A 16,050-nucleotide genomic window follows, 5' to 3' on the forward strand; every position below is an offset into this window, starting at 1 on the left:
ATACGGGCTCCCCTTTCCTCGGGGTCAATCGTTGCCCTTGCCATATAATACGCCTGCACACGCTCGAGCTCACGTGAGACGCTTCACCCATAACGCAAGGCCCGCGACCTCGGGCCGAGGTCAGAGCAAGGTCGGCGGGCCAGCGTATTCTCCTATATCCCTTACTTACACGTGCCATACAAATAATGGTGCCTCTCATAGTGAACAAACAAGCTATATGACACGCGAAAAAAATCGCGCTATTTGAACACGAGTAGAAAATAGCACTTCGTATCATCCGCATCGTGTACTAATATTCTTCTTTTTTTCGTATGTTCAAACGCAGCGGTTGCTCACTACAACAAATACTGACTGCTCCTTTTTAGTGCACCATGTTCCCATCAAAATCCTTACAGAACATCCAATCTCATTGGGGCTTAAGATTATCCTCACGTATGCGGTGCCCGATGGGTTATGCGTTCGTTAAATTAGCTAGCACCATGTATACGACGTTTCACGGCAGTGGTTTCGTTCAAAAAAATATATGAAAGCCTCCACGGAAGATTTCTTTGCGTCGCCTGATGCCGCGCAATCTCCAAGATCGACTCGGTTTCACCCTCCTGTTAACAGTCTCGTGTTTCTGTCTGGACACGAGCGCGACCTCCTCTGTCGTTGCACCCCAAGAAACGGCGGGTGAATAAACTAGACCAGAATTCCAAAAAAGAAACAAACAGAAAAAAAGCAAGTTAAGACGACCCCAAACGACTTTCGTTACACTCTCGAAATCGCCCACACTGGCGCGGCTGCCGCCAGCAACGCGAAAGGCAAGTGACGAAAACAGCAACACACAGATAGTTTTGGTTATATAAAGCGGTGGCCGGGCTTGCGGCAAGACCCTGTGCCAAGAAAACGCAACAAGGAAACAGCTGGTGGCGGTGAGCTTTTTCCGTCTTGCTTACGTGGCCCATTCCACGACCATAACTTTTGGCTTACGAGGCGCTTACGAAGTCGTGTACGTATAGCCATTAAGATATACACGAGACCGGAAAGTTGACCTAGTTGGGGCAGCTTTTGTCAAGAGATTAAAGGTCAGGTGTTTTGTTGCCAAGTCGTGTAGTGGAGCTCTTGCAACATCCATGGAAGTACTAACATTTGGAGGGGCGAGGTCAAGGTGATTTTCATTTTCGCAATACTTTGAAAAACTTGGAATGCCTACCGAACCGCCCGCCGTGGCCTAGAAGCATGCCGCCTGTACACACTCCGTTTATTTTTGCTCCGCTGTTCTCAGTGAACCCAAGCAGCACAGAAAATCGGCCCAATATTGGAAATGAATGGCATAACTCTGGTCCTCTGTAATGCCGGCTTTTGCCAATATATTACCAATATTGGGTTGATTAACTATACTGCTTATGTTTGGTTTATAGGGGGTTTAACGTCCCAAATCGACTTGGGCTATGACAGACGCCGTAGTGGAGGGATCCGGAAATTTCGACCCCCTGGGGACTCTTTAATAAGCACCGATATCGTACAGTACACGGGCCTCTAGAATTTCGCCTCCATCGAAATTCGACCACCGCGGCCGTGATCGAACCCGCGTGTTTCGGGTCAGCAGCCGAACGCGATAACCACTCAGCCACAGCGGTGGTTGTGCTCCTTAGGAATGTGCACATACAGGCACAGGCGTTCACAAGTCTCTCCATATGGGAGGGGGGAGAGAGTCGTTCATGGTAGCGACTTGTGCTTGCTTCTCGTGGATAGTAGAGAACGTTAAGAGACAAAATTGGCGCCTCCCTGCCACCCCCCACCCCCCCCCCCCCCCTGTAGGCCTTTAGAGACAGCTATTCTGGTCCCAAACGTTCAGAGGCATATACTCAATTCTGCGTGGCCAACTCAAGCTTTGCAAATGATGTGCGAATTATCCGGGACCGACAACTTGTAGACATTGCACGCGCGTTACGAGCTAAGTGCAGCGAAGGCCAGTGGTGGACCGGTGCATCCAGTCACGCCAGCCTTTAGCCCATCGTTGTACCTTGAGTGCCATTTCCTGCATGTAAGCCGGCAACCAAATGTTAAGATGACTACACTATATACGCTTTATATGCCCTGCTCAAAAAACAAGGAAGACAGAACACATAAAACGATAATTAATTTATATGGGAACCTAATTACCTTTCTTGATTCAATTTACTGTAACCGTAGGTGCTACGTATGCAGTTACCAGTGTCGAACTGTGTGTGTTATGTTTGTTCCTGTGGTGTCTGTACCTGGTGCGGAACACACAAAAACGATAAAAACAAAGTGGGCCGTATTATGTAGACCTGTTAATATGAACTGGCTGACACAAAGCTCGCACAGGCTGAACAACGTATGTAGGTCAGCTGACGGTGTGCCATCGAAGCTAATGACAGCGCATGCATGTTACACAATGACGCCGTGTAGATGCGCAAGTGAGCAGATTTGCTTGGCCACAGCAGGTGCCTTTCCGACCGGCAATGTGCTGCAGGGACTGTTTACGGCCAAACACTGTATGTAGTTCGTGTGAGTAAGCTTTCTCCGCCCGTGTACACATTTGTCACGTAAGGCGGAAACAGCGCACCAGACGGACCGTGATGATGATGATGAAGATTTAATGGCGTAAGAGCAGCTTAGCCAAAGAGCGCCATATCAATAGGTGTTTGGTCTGCACATGGGGAGATGAGACCCATTTTCCCGCCATTTCTTCCAAGAGAAGCCGAGTACCAGGCCAGACGAAAGCTTGTACCCATTGGAGAACCGCCGAGAACCCAGCAGCGCTGGGGATCGAACCACCCACCTCCCGCAAGCGAGGCGGATGTTCAAACCACTATAGGCAGCAGCTGAGGTTCACCACAAGACACAGCAGTCTTTACAGAAGAGTTGTTCATGGTTACAAGGAAGAAAAAACTGCATGCAGAGCCTAGCGCTAGCCCTTCACTACGGCGTCTCTCATAGCATGAGTCGCTTTTGGGCGTTAAACCCCCTAAACCAAACCATAAACCAATCAAGAACTCGTTGCACAGAAGTTACGCTCGTACTGTCGTCAGCTTTATGAAAGGGAACGCACGAGCGCGTTGCAGGGAGCCCCGAACACTGTACTTGCGGCTACACTCAGCGGTCCGTTTTGGAAATTCTAGAAACTGATAAGGAGATTAATTACCGTGATCTACAGGCCCCTCTGTAATTTCCGGGAACTTAACGGTAGCAGTTACAATGTTAATTATTCAATATTAGTTAATCAGCCTGCTAGATAGCGCGTCTTAGCTGTATTCTGATGTACTACACTGCTGACATTGCTATGCCGATAAAAATCCCTCATCTAACACAAAAAACCTATTTTTTGAAATGGTGTAAAGTCTTAGGTGAAACACTCTGTATGCAAAGAGATTGCGAAGTACACGCGACCAAGGCGACCACATGCATTTTACGATGCATGGCAGCGTCAGCTACCTTGCTTGTGCACACTGCCTCCATAATCTACCACAGGTCGTGATAAGAATAACTCCGAGGAAAAGAAGCGTACAAGAAACGGCGAGTTTCGAATGTACTTCGATGGCGTAACGTGCAACGCAACCTTTACTATTCTACACTACCACGAAGCTAAAGCCTGGTTCTAAGCTGAAAGCATTGTACGGTTTGCACGCTTTGTGCACCTCTTCTGGAATCACTGCCTGAAGCCGAAACCGCCCTCTCGAGCTTGTGACTAAAGTTCGAAGTATACGCAAAACGATGATCGGTGATCGATACGATGGTCAAACACGCCGCTCACCCTGTACACTCCAAACAGGAGTTAAAAGGAAGTAAGCTCTCTTGTTACTCCCATCTGGGTGTATTGTGTTTAGAGTGTACGTGACGTCCGCAGACACCACTGTGCTCAAGATGAAGACGACAACCGCTCTCCTGGTTCTCTCCATGATCATCACGTGGTGAGTTCACTCAAGTTCATGAGATGTTTGCAGTTCTTTGGAAACGCATGCCCAGAAACTCAGTGCAAACGCTTTTTTTTCGGCGGCATGTTGTTTATGGGCCCAATTCTTACGCATATTGTACGATTGACCGATTGCAATCAATATACCTGCAGGTCCCTCCTTGAGACGCTTGTAGTTTTCTGCTTTTATAGTCAAAAACGCACCCCATTGGTTTTCTAGAGAGGCTTAACTACCCTTAGAATACGCGCGAAGGTGTAAACGACTCCCCCCATGCACCGTGAACACTGCCACTCGCGGGATGAGATATTTGCTTGCTCTAGAAGACGCATTCGGTGAGTGTATAAGTTACTTGCGCGATACAGTAGCCTGATGTTTTGTGATGCCCCGTTTTAAGCGGATCGAGGATCCTGGCGCAGGGCTTAGCCGGCTGACCCATATGATCACTTTTACGATTTGTGACACTTTTACGCGACAGCGTACACAGCTCGTTCGGCCGAAAAGCCGTCGGCGTGGTAGTATTCGGCACCGCGCGTCGGAAATAATCGGGGGCTGCGTAAAAAATTATCTTAACATGGTAATTTGTGGCTCTAGAGCCTGTTGATTGATCGGTGTGTGATAGACGATGACGAGTTAAAGGTGCACTAAAAAGGAATTGAACTCGTCTTTTTACCGCGGGAACTCGATCTACACTTTCCGGGCATTCTTAGAAACTTCGAATCATTGTCCTGTGCGGCCAATTGCCCAGATTAAATGGGATTAAACGTACCGGCTACTGCCTTTTTTTATTTTGAACTCAACGCGGTAGGTAGGAGTCAACCAACGCGTCAGCCAGTCCTGCGGCGGCTTGCCGCGCTGCCATCGGCGGAGTGATACGTAAACCAAAGAGTCCGCGTGTATTTTTATTTCTGTGCGCCTAATTTGCGGCTACATTGTCTGTGACTGAAACTGTTTATTCACAGAAACCTAAAAAACAAAATAAAAGCGAAAGCGAAGCCGCCACTGGACTGGCTGAAAGGCAGTACATGCGTTGGTTGACTCCGCCTACCAACCGCTTTCAGTTACAAAAAAAAAGGCGGGAGGCGGGACATTTAATCCGATTTAATTAGGGCAATCGGCCGCACAGGATAGTAATTCGAGGTTTCTAAGAATACCCGGAGCGTTTACATAGAGTTCTCGCTGTAAAAAGACGAGTTCAGATTCCTCTTTAGTGCTCCTGTAATGAAAGCACTGCAATTAATTAAATAAATGAAAAAAAGAAAAATGGAAAAGGGGGTTCAAGGGTGTCAAAATGCTCAAGAATGAAGAGCCAATGCCTGATATTATGCTAATTAAGGAAATGTACAGTGTGTAATTGATGAATTAATCAACTGAAAAATTAAACAAAACAATTCGTTCAAAGGTGTCAAACTGCTCATAATGAAAACCCTAACCCACTATGCTATCACGTCATACCCTTAAGGAGGAGCTTAAGTTCCCTCTCGAATTTAAGCATCCCGGATACAGCGCAGATATATTCCCAAGTCTTGCCTGTAATGACGCCTCCCACACATGTGCTCTTGCCAAACGCAGCGTCCTGAGCACGTCGCCTCCGAACTGCGCCAACGTCGACTGCAGCGCTGTGACGTGCAGCCCCATGAACTGCAATTGCGGCTCGTACAAGGGCGGTTGCGGATGCTGCGACGTCTGCTACAAGGTACGCGCTAGCCCGACAGTAAGAAAAAAGGAGGAGGAATTTACGCTTGATCCTCGCAATAACGAAATCCCGTGAGAGCGAACTACAGGAGTTATCAATGCGAAAGCATTCCAGACAGTCCGGCGTTGACCGACCGTCCACGAGAAACAGACCGAAACCCCACGTGACCTCATGACGTCATCGGCAGTGCCTACATCACAAGGAAAGAGCTAAAAATAAATGTGGCTTACGTGGCCTAATGGTCAACTACACATCACAGCCACCGTTAAGTTGATGAAACCGAAATTAACCGCAACAGCTTGAAAGAAGAAATTTAACTGTAAATTATTGAGCGTTCATAGGCGAATACCACGCCGTGATCCATCTGTACTAAATGCCTAACGCATCATTTGAAAGAAAACACGCATCTAAAATTAGGTGCCTATAGCCCTCACATTTGTTGCATGCAGCTTCTGTTGCAACTTACGTGTGTGCGTCGATTTCTTTGCGATTGTAGACCCATTAGCCGCCATATTCGGACTGCTGTAACTGCCGTAGCAGGTATCCACAATGCTCTGATGGTGCCGGCATTTTCATGTACCACACTTTAACACGGCAGCGTTAGAGCGGACATTAGAAGGAAAATCTGCGTTGTCACACTAACTCAGGACAGGTCGAGGCGGTTGTGACGTCACGTGTTGAGCTGCGGAATGAAAATGTTCATGAGGTGATAGCACGACTGAAATGTCATTAAGAGACAATTATCACAAAGTGAATTAATTTAGCTAAAAAGGTAATTGGGATAATTAGTTAAGAAAGGCACATTCGTTCGACTTGATTAGGGGAAGAACTTGTCTCTTGTGGTGTATCACGTGGTCGAGTAAGCCTTCTGATGTATGCTAATTAGTGCGAGTATTAAAAAGGAACTAATTAAGAAAGTAGCAAATAAACATTAACACTGTCGCGTTCGTTTCTTCAGGCTGCTGTCTAAACAGTCGGCTGAGCTCGACTCATATTCCTGACCGCCGCACATAATTCCTCCACGACAAAAAAAAAATAGACCCTTGTTAAATCCTCTCTTGTTACCTAAACAAGAAGCGAATCGCAAGAAAAAAATTGCAAGATCTAAGATTTTGATATCTGGCTTGTTTCATATAGTCAAACGTTCAAAAGCTGATTGCGCTTACTGTTTTCATTGGCAGGCAAAGTAATACAGGACGCTGCGGACAGTGGCCTAGTGTCACCAAGTGCTGTTTTTTTTAAAGTCGTATCCTACTGTACAAACTAAGTTTCTCACAATCCGGTAGACAGGTTGTGATGACGTCACAAGGAGACGTGACCTCTCTCGTCGGCCAATCAATAATTTAATTTCCACCTGTCACGACGAGTAGGTTGCTCGCAGTCTCGTGGCCAGGTTTCCACCCACCATGTTCGGCGGGTAGTGATGATGTCACAAGGACACGTAACCTCTTTCGACCAATCAGCGAATTTCGTGACATCGGACATCAGCGAGGTTTTGGTTTGACGTCAACTCCAACGTTATCGCTTCACAAAATGGCCGTGCAAAAATTGATAAGGACTTAAAATAAAATTTAATAATAATGAAATAAAATTTAGCTGAATATGAATGACTCAGCAAAAATTAATATGACCAATCATGACTCAGCAAAGAGCAGCGAGGTTGCTCAGCAAATATAATAGAGAGAGACGGGCTAGTTGGTGACTATTAGTTGAGTGCATCTTGAAACCGCGCACAAAAAAAAAAGACAAGGGACGAGGAAGAAACCTCTCCGCTCTGTCCTGTTGGTTTCTTCCTCGTCTCTTGTCTTTTTTTTTGCGCGGTTTCAAGATGTGCTCAGCAAAGTTGAGCAAAGAACCTTGAATGAGCAAAGAAATACATGACAAAGTGTAGTATATAATAAAATGTGGAGAGAAGAGAAGCAAGCAAAGAGAATACCTAGTGCTAACGTATTCTCATCCCATAATGATAATTACTTCCCTCGTAATTTCGTCACCAACTATTCGCCTTGCGTCCATGGACCCGAACGTGCATGCACTAAAGCTGCGCACTAAACCGCTGCGCATTCCTCTCCCCTACCTGCATGCAGTGTCCCGGAGAGGTGTGCGTCCCGCTGTACCAGCACCGGTGCACCGAGCACCACGACTGTGTTCTGGACGACCCCAGTGTGCGCATCGAGTTCGGTTCCAGGGGCAAGTGCAAACACGTGCCCCAGCAACACGACCACAGCAACTGCACCGAGGAACACCACTGACGCTCCCGTATTATACCCCTGGCGAGCATCGGCGCGAGTGCGAAAAACACGGAGTAAAGCACAGATTCGACAAATAAAGACGGCTGCGGTGACACCTTTTTCTTGGACAAAAATGGCTCCTCGTGCATGCTAAATAAAACGCAGCGCAAACCAGGACCCTTCCCTTACGGCGCAGTTCAGGTGTCCGTCGAGATTTGAGACAGATACTGCGCCATTTCCGTTCCCCCAAAACAATCAATTACCAATTGCCAACCAGGAATAAAGAACGGATCATATGAAAAATAAAACAAGTCGTGAGCTTTCAGTCCAGGCTTTTATCAAAAAGGTTAATTTCTATTGAGTCTGCAGCGTGAAAAAAAAAACTGAATAAATCATTACATCACAAAAACAGACGACGCACTGATAACGACCAGTAGCTATAACGATCGCTAATCTGGTGAAAATAATTTCAATTAGCCGGAAAATTGGGCCAGTTGGTTTGCAAACCCATTTTTACTTCTGCTTTGTTTATAAACGAATACGCGCTCTCCAGACATTAGAGCGCATGACTTAAAATACGTTTTTTGTGGTTCCTTTTGTTTGAGCATATATTTGTTGATTTTCCGCGATATGATCTCCATGGTGCAACGTATACAGTCGGCACACCTTTGATTTCACAGCGGTGTGTTTATCTGACAAGTTGTTTATTTTTTTTCCAACTCATTAAGCCACATGTGCGTGCTTGGAAGTCGTGCTTCTTTGAATAAATGTTTAGTTGTACGTTCAGCACTTGCCCTGGTATTTCCTTTTTTAATTTTTATATAATATACCGCCTCGCATGGAACTATGGAAGGAAGAGGTAAAAAGCGCAAACAAATGGAAACAATGAGCAGCATGAAAGCACGAGAAAATGCACATTAAAAACATCTCAGCTGCAAGTCATAGCATCCAAAAATTGTTTCAAAGGCACAGTGCGAGTAGGCCCAGGAGGAGAGTTCAGAATTCCTATAATGCGCAGGAAAAAACTCTATCTGAACAATTCAGTACTAAGACTGAAATGAACGGTTAGTTCTTGATAGCTTTTTAATGATGACGGTTTTAAATTTTTTTAATAGTGACCAAGTGACTGTATTTTCGGGGATGTTAATTAAAGCACGCAGGAACCTAAAATATTCAATGCGATGACGTGAGAAAAATGGAGTCAGCCCTACGTCAGATAGACGAGAAGGCGAAAAATTTGTCATATCAGTGCTATGAAACTAACAGCTTTTTCTGAAAAATTCAAATATTTGTTTACATCCACAGTCTTAAAAGAACTATCTACAGATAACGGGACCATGTGCTCTCCCGTTTGGTGTAACATATTTAATTGCGTTGTGCTTGACAGGACTAGCCCTTGTCGCCCTGAAGGCCCAGCCTTCCTCTGCATGACGGGCCGTTAATATGGCAAAAATTACACATTTTGCTACTAGAAACTTGGTGGGCGCTGCCATCTTGAACGACGGGCCATTGATGCGGACACCCCCTGACAACAACGCCCAATAAAGAGAGGTACACAGGGTTGATTCCCAAGCTGTCAAATAACCGCGTATTCTGTGTTGCTATACGAACATCCGGCGGGCCTTGGAGTGCCTGCATAATCCCAGATGAAATATCGCCGATTTCCCATGAATAACGGAGGTTACCTGTCCCTACGAAGTTAACACACGCAGCCACCCGCTGCCATCACAGATAATAAATCAATTAAAACCAATTCCTGGACTAGTTGGTGTATACTGAATAAAGGAAATGTTCCACAGTGCTAAAAAAAAAAGACTAGCATACAGACGAGTCCGTCTTGTCTTTGTCTTCTGTGTGCTCCTCTTTTCCTTTACACAGCTAACAGAATTTTTCTGCTGCGTCACTGGTCGACTGACGCAAGCTTTCTACCTCATGGTTGGCATTAATTGCATATATGTACTGTCAGCCGAAAAAGTTTGCGGGTACCTAGCGATGCGTGGCGGAGCGAAACAAAACTAACTGCATTGCTGCGCCATCTTCCGTCACCGAGCGCAGTGCAAGGCTCACCACGGCACTGCCGCGCCGCGCCGGACGTGCCGTGAGCCTACCACCACTGTGTTACGGCAGATGGCGCAGCAATGCAGTTTTGCTTCGCTCCGCCACGCATCGCAGATCCCGAAAACTTTTGCGGCTTACAGTATACGCCAGACGACGAGCAAGAGCTTCGCATTTACCATTATCATACTCTCGTGCCGAAAGATAGCACAGGACCACCGAAGTACAGATTTCTTGAGCAACCTTCTAGATCTGAAGATTATTTGATATCAACACGACGTACGCGTATGTCGAAAACTGACACCTTTCGTGAAAGGCATCATCACGAAGTACAGATCGCGAGCGATTTGCTGGTCGCACCTGAAAGGACAATACGTGCAACGTGTTCGCAGACTGTAGCTAATGATACACGATTACAAACAACTCGACTCACCCAATACCCGCACTTGAGGTTCGCAGCCGACGCCAAGATGGCGGCCCGCAGAAATGCCCACCAAAAACAGGCACACAGACGCATCGTCCACGATTGCACCAAGGGCTCGAAATTCCTCCCAGGGCAGTCAGGTAACACAGACACAAGAAAAAAGTAGGCAGAACAAAATGAAACGCACTCAACTCCTCTGCGTTTGAAGCGGAAAGCTAAGCCAACTACCTCAGAGCCAAGAAGCCGACACCTTATTCATCAAGTTCGAGAGTCCAGTCATAGGAAACAGGGGCTCGCTGAGTTCATGACGATCGTCATAAAACACGCACGAAAACGGCAATGACTTGCTCTTAATCCAACCGAGTTGTCACAGAAGCGCCAAGCCAACGTCTTCGCCCGCAAACGACGTCCCTTACATCAGTGGCCCGCTGACGAGAGTAGTCCTAGCCGGCGCACAATGATGACACTTGAGATGACATTTCCTGCGATCCCGACAGGCGATCGCGTAGCGGGAGACGATGCCTGATGTCGCACACGTGTGCATACCGTTACTTCGGTGCTCTGCGGAAGGCGATAGAATACTGCAGCCACGTGGGCGAGTCCGTTATCACCGGGTTAAAAGGGTGGCCAAGAATTCCCATAGCCGCAGTGTTTTATTTCACGTTACTGCAGTGGCTACAGCACAACCGCGCATGAAAAGCTGCCGGCCACCGGCCATAACTCAACAAGTTTTACTCAGGATTCGGACCACCCGCTTCCAAAACCGCTTCTCTGTCGGCTCAGTTGTAAGGCCACTGATTTTTTGTTGCTTCCTGTGCTGCTGTAAAGGGCGGTTCACATGCAAGCGAATTGGCAAACAGAGCGAACAGCGGCGCGGCGCTGCGAAGCGGTTCGCGAGCTTTCGTTTCACATGCATAGCCGCTGCGCGTTTCCCACCGCTGCGAAAACCAACGTTGCTGGCAAAAGATATGCGCCTGCAACCGGTTTTGGTGGCCTGCAAACAGTTTTGTTGGCCTGCAAACACAAAAAAAAGCGTAATATAAAAGCATTATTTTGTCAATTCTTTTCACAGTTTCTTTAAATAAATATAATTCTTGTGTTTTAAGCATTAAACAGCACTTTATACAATTTATTTTTTAAACAAAAGTTGGTACGTGCGGCGTACAAACTCGCATGGCAACGCCGGGCCGTCATTGGTTGAGATGCGGTGCTGCCGCGTCGCCGCCGCGAAAATTTCCAACTTGCCCGAACCTCGCCGCTCCAGCCGCTGGGGCTTTCTCCGCCGCTTGAGAGAGGGTGTACTCGCCGCCGCGGCGGAGTTCGCGAGCGGTTCGCTTGCATGTGAAACAGGCTTAATACTTAGCACATTCTATATATAAAACAAAATAAAAACAAACATGAGTGGAGAGGACAAGAATTGATTCCAGAATACCGTGAAACTGATACCCCGATCAGGTCCAGGTTGCCAACTTCAGCCTCCCTCTAAATTCAGAAGTACTTGTATTTGGGCGTGTTGGTTCATATCTTTTCAGGTGGACACAGGGGCGCAACAAAAACACACGGACATAGAAGTAGACAGGGACGAGCGCTTTAGAGGGTTTCCCTCTAAATTGACCTTATTTCCGGTGTTGGTTTTCACCCTGTGGGCATGCCAAAGCCATTATGACCAACATCATCCGACACTTGGTAGAAATGGGTTTCTCGCTCGACAAGGCATCTTATGCTACCTGCCCGCATCACCAGTCTCTTCTGGACTCCATTAGATATAAAAAAAAAAACACCTTTTGCCATTCATGTAGCCATCTCATTTTATGCCTTAAGGGAAGAAACACCACTTTGAAAAAAGAATGCTGGGGGGGGGGGGGGGGGGAGCATTGTGTTTTTACAAGGCAATCAACCAATTTCAAATTCTCAAGGCCTCAAAAGTAAGTGCGCACTTTCCAAGCCACGTCGCCGTACCATAAGCATGTAGAAGGATAGAAGTGTATAACGTCTGTGATAGCGATAAGCTCGAAATAAAAAGCATTATGATTCTGAACGGCGAGATTCCATAGTCACTCTACTGCCGGCTAAGGTATAGCCCATGTTATTAGTAATTTTCTTTTTGTGGATCGGTTCACGTTACTCTTGAAGCAGCGGTAACACCATCGGAGATGAAACCGCACTTTGCGTGCTAAAACTTCATAGATTCAGCTTTCAGTACCTTCGCACGCCATTGAAAACAACAGTTTAAAACTTCGTTCATGCATTTAAATCGCGTGTCTGCCGTACAAATATCATTCACTTTAATTTAGCCCTTATCAATTGGTGCATTTTACTATTACGCCACACACAACTTGGCAATAGAGAAAGAAATACAGGGCACTCACGGGTTATTGAGCTAGCTTCACAGCCACAAAAGCTTATTCTGCACGGCATGGACCCGATTTCGGATCCATGCAGTGATGATTTTACTTCGAAGTAATATAATAAATTCAAAGACCGTTTCGTTGGTCGCTTCATTGTTGGAGGGGGGATCGGCTCTATTATAATTTCTGCTGCTCCCTGCGGAGATCGCTGCTCAGAGCCGAAAGACCGTTTCGAAAGCGGCGCGTTGTATTCGAGACGTCGACTTGCCGCTGCACTTCCTAGAGGGCGCCACATAAAATACAAAATCCGGACAAACGACCGGATAGTCTATCCGTCCGTACGTCCACGCCTTACTACAAGCGCGGGGCGGATTTCCTGTCCTCGTCGGCACAAAAGAACCGCTACCGGTTCCTTTTCTTCTCCAGCCGCCGTCAGTGCCGGATCAGTAGTCTTCGTACTCTTCACAGAACCCGCGAACAAAAGTTTATAAGATGGCCCAGCGCGAGCGTACCTTCATCATGGTCAAGCCCGACGGCGTGCAGCGCGGTCTCGTCGGCGAGATCATCCAGCGCTTCGAGAGGCGCGGCTACAAGCTCGTCGCCATGAAGTTCATGCAGGCAGACGAGAAGCTGCTGCAGCAGCACTACTCTGACCTGGCCGGCCGCCCCTTCTTCAACGGCCTGGTCAAGTTCATGCAGAGCGGCCCCGTCGTGCCCATGGTGTGGGAGGGCACCAACGTGGTGGCCACCGGTCGCGACATGATCGGCGCCACCAACCCGCTCGAGTCCAAGCCCGGCACCATCCGTGGCGACCTGTGCATCCAGGTGGGCCGCAATATCGTGCACGGCAGCGATTCGCTGCCCAGCGCCGAGAAGGAGATCGCGCTGTGGTTCAAAGAGAGCGAACTCTGCCCCTGGACCCCTCACGTCGAGCCCAGCGTCTACGAATGAAGGCAACGGACTAGTTTTATTTCCCCCCTAGAAACGCACTGCTCGTGCACCTAATATTTTTCTACGCACGTTTTTTCGGAGACAGAAACTGAATCAAGCCAATAAAGTGGCCAATCCGATTTACCCGGAGTCACAGAACTTGGATCTTGTCTCATTTTGTGGCATGCTAGGCCTAGCGCCTTCACGCTGCACGGTTTCTGCAGTTTGTTTCATTCGTGAGTCTTTTGAAGGGCTATGCTTTTTACCGGCACGGTTGAAGCCAGAAATAATGAGCGCTGGACGCCCTGCCGAGTCTCATTTGGCTTAAGGAGCGCCTAATATCGCCGGCATTGCATGGTTGCCTCCGTAACGTGACACATGGCACTTTTGTGGACCCGCGTGACCGCGTAGCTTGTTCGATCGAAGCGAGTTGTCGGCAGCACCCCGACGATCCACTGCTGGGAGCGCTGCTCCGAATAAAAGTTGGCGTGACATCAAAATTTCTAAGTGAGGCACTCGTCAAGGACAAAAAGTGCTGTCAAGGGGAACGGTGTAAGGGTGCGCGGGGGGTGCATGGCGTGACGTTAATTTTGCTGGATACAAGCTACGTGGCGAAGCCGTCCCTTAGTTCAAATCTTTCAGATCCTCTCGCCGACACCTTGAACAGTACTTAGAGCCAGTCCTCGAATTGTGTACGCGTTGTAGGTACTTGATTAGTGATGTAGGTCACTGTCATGACCTTGATATCGGGTCAAGCTTGGGAGGTGGAGCCGAGGTCCTGGGAATGGAGCTGGAAGTGATCTAGGTCGAATTTAATGCGCATCCTCCGGTTTCCTTCCCCCGAACGCAGCATTTCATGGATTCAAAGCAGTACTTTTGCATTATTTAATGCATCAACATTTTCAGGGTGCAGACACCATGTCTATATTAGGGCATGTAATTTTTTTTTGATCGGATATTCAGCGATTTATTGACAAGAGCTGCATAAAATAGGGTGTGTGAAAACTTAAATGCTACCAGACTGACCTCTAACCTTCTATTAAGAGGGTGAAGTACCCTTATTCAAACATGCATTGTGCTCGAAATTTGATGAATGCAGTGTTAAACTGTCGTCCAATTAAATTTTTGACACTTCAATGGTTCTTTACTTTCCCTGTTGATAGTACTCGGCACCGCAGCTGTTACTACGTATTATGGCACTGTGAAAGCACTGCATTCAGCAAATTTCTTGTGCAGCAAGCACTATAAATACGCTTAGCATCTACCTACGCCAGGTTTCCAAGAACTAAATTTTCAATTCGCTTCTGTGGTTAATTCCATTTTCCTGATATTAAGTACTCTGCCAGTACCATGAAAGAGGCAGCTGCACCGCAATCGCTCTTTGAGCTGCGTGGCAGTAGCGGTAGTGACAAAGAAATGGAAATTGGTTTTAAAGAAAGGAAATGACCCAGTAATTACTGCGCAATTTCCTTTCCTTAAAACCAATTCTCTTTTTTTTTTTCTTTAAACGCCGCGGTGGCTCAGTGGTTAGAGCGCTAGGCTACTGATCCGGAGTTCCCGGGTTCGAACCCGACCGCGGCGGCTGCGTTTTTATGGGGACAAAACGCTATAGGCGCCCGTGTGGTGCTGTGCGATGTCAGTGCACGTTAAAGATCCTCAGATGGTCGAAATTATTCCGGAGCCCTCCACTCCACTACGGCACCTCTTTCTTCCTTTCTTCTTCCACTCCCTCCTTTATCCATTCCCTTACTGCGCGGTTCAGGTGTCCAAAGATATGAGACAGATAGCTGCGCCATTTCCTTTCCCCCAAAACCAATTATTTTTTCTTTGTCACTACCGCTTCTGCCACAATCGCGATTGGGGTGCCTGTTAACTGTGAGACAGTTAACTCGCATCTCGGTGGACACCCGAACCGCGCTGTATGGGAAGGGATAAAGAAGAGAGTGAAAGAAAAAATTTGTTTTTGGGGAAAGGAAATGGCGCATTATCTGTCTCACATATCGCCCATGCAACACCTGAACCGCGCGCGCGCCGTAAGGGAAAGAATAAAGGAGGGAGTGAAAGAAGAAAGAAGTGCCTTTGTGGAGGGCTGTGGAATAATTTCGAATACCTGGGGATCTTTTAACGTGCACTGGCATCGCACAGCACACGGGCGCCTTAGCGTCCCGCCTCCATAAAAACGCAGCCGCCGCGGTCGGGTTCGAACCCGGGAACTCCGGATCAGTAGCCGAGTGCCCTACCCACTGAGCCACCGTGTGCGTTGACAACGTTTTGGCAGACTGACTGACTGATGTTTCTGAGAGGAAGAAAGAAAAGGAAAGTGCACGGGCCTGCCTACTGGCTCAAGCCGAGCCACGCTCGCTGCCGCGTGCTGACAGCAGGAGGGGTAAAGGATAGGAGAGCAAAGAGTGAAAGAAAAGACGCGTCGCGCTCATATCATATGCCC

At 47.5% G+C, this 16,050-nt stretch overlaps 3 protein-coding genes across 3 annotated transcripts in view; 2 read left to right on the plus strand and 1 right to left on the minus strand.

The window, feature by feature from the left end:
* LOC144101118 (lysosomal alpha-mannosidase-like) overlaps positions 1 to 10,969 on the minus strand; it is a 138,249-nt gene extending 127,280 nt beyond the window's left edge. The window contains exon 1 of the mRNA XM_077634153.1: positions 10,336 to 10,969. Coding sequence (XP_077490279.1) covers positions 10,336 to 10,419 — 84 coding nt within the window. The 5' untranslated portion in view covers positions 10,420 to 10,969. The remainder of the gene's footprint in view (positions 1 to 10,335) is intronic.
* Positions 858 to 8,633, plus strand: LOC144101120 (uncharacterized). Its single transcript, XM_077634155.1, has 4 exons — positions 858 to 913; positions 3,821 to 3,920; positions 5,493 to 5,616; positions 7,704 to 8,633. Exons 2-4 carry the CDS (start codon positions 3,874 to 3,876, stop codon positions 7,866 to 7,868), a joined length of 336 nt encoding a protein of 111 aa, XP_077490281.1. The 5' UTR covers positions 858 to 913; positions 3,821 to 3,873; the 3' UTR covers positions 7,869 to 8,633.
* A 2,083-nt stretch (positions 10,970 to 13,052) lies between the features above and the next one.
* Positions 13,053 to 13,763, plus strand: awd (nucleoside diphosphate kinase). The gene has a single exon (XM_077634154.1). The coding sequence runs from the start codon at positions 13,167 to 13,169 to the stop codon at positions 13,623 to 13,625; it is 459 nt and encodes a 152-aa protein (XP_077490280.1). The 5' UTR covers positions 13,053 to 13,166; the 3' UTR covers positions 13,626 to 13,763.
* The last annotated feature ends 2,287 nt before the right edge of the window (positions 13,764 to 16,050 follow it).

The sequence above is a fragment of the Amblyomma americanum genome, chromosome 8 (assembly GCF_052857255.1).
Source record: "Amblyomma americanum isolate KBUSLIRL-KWMA chromosome 8, ASM5285725v1, whole genome shotgun sequence".
Taxonomy (NCBI): Eukaryota; Metazoa; Arthropoda; class Arachnida; order Ixodida; family Ixodidae; genus Amblyomma; species Amblyomma americanum.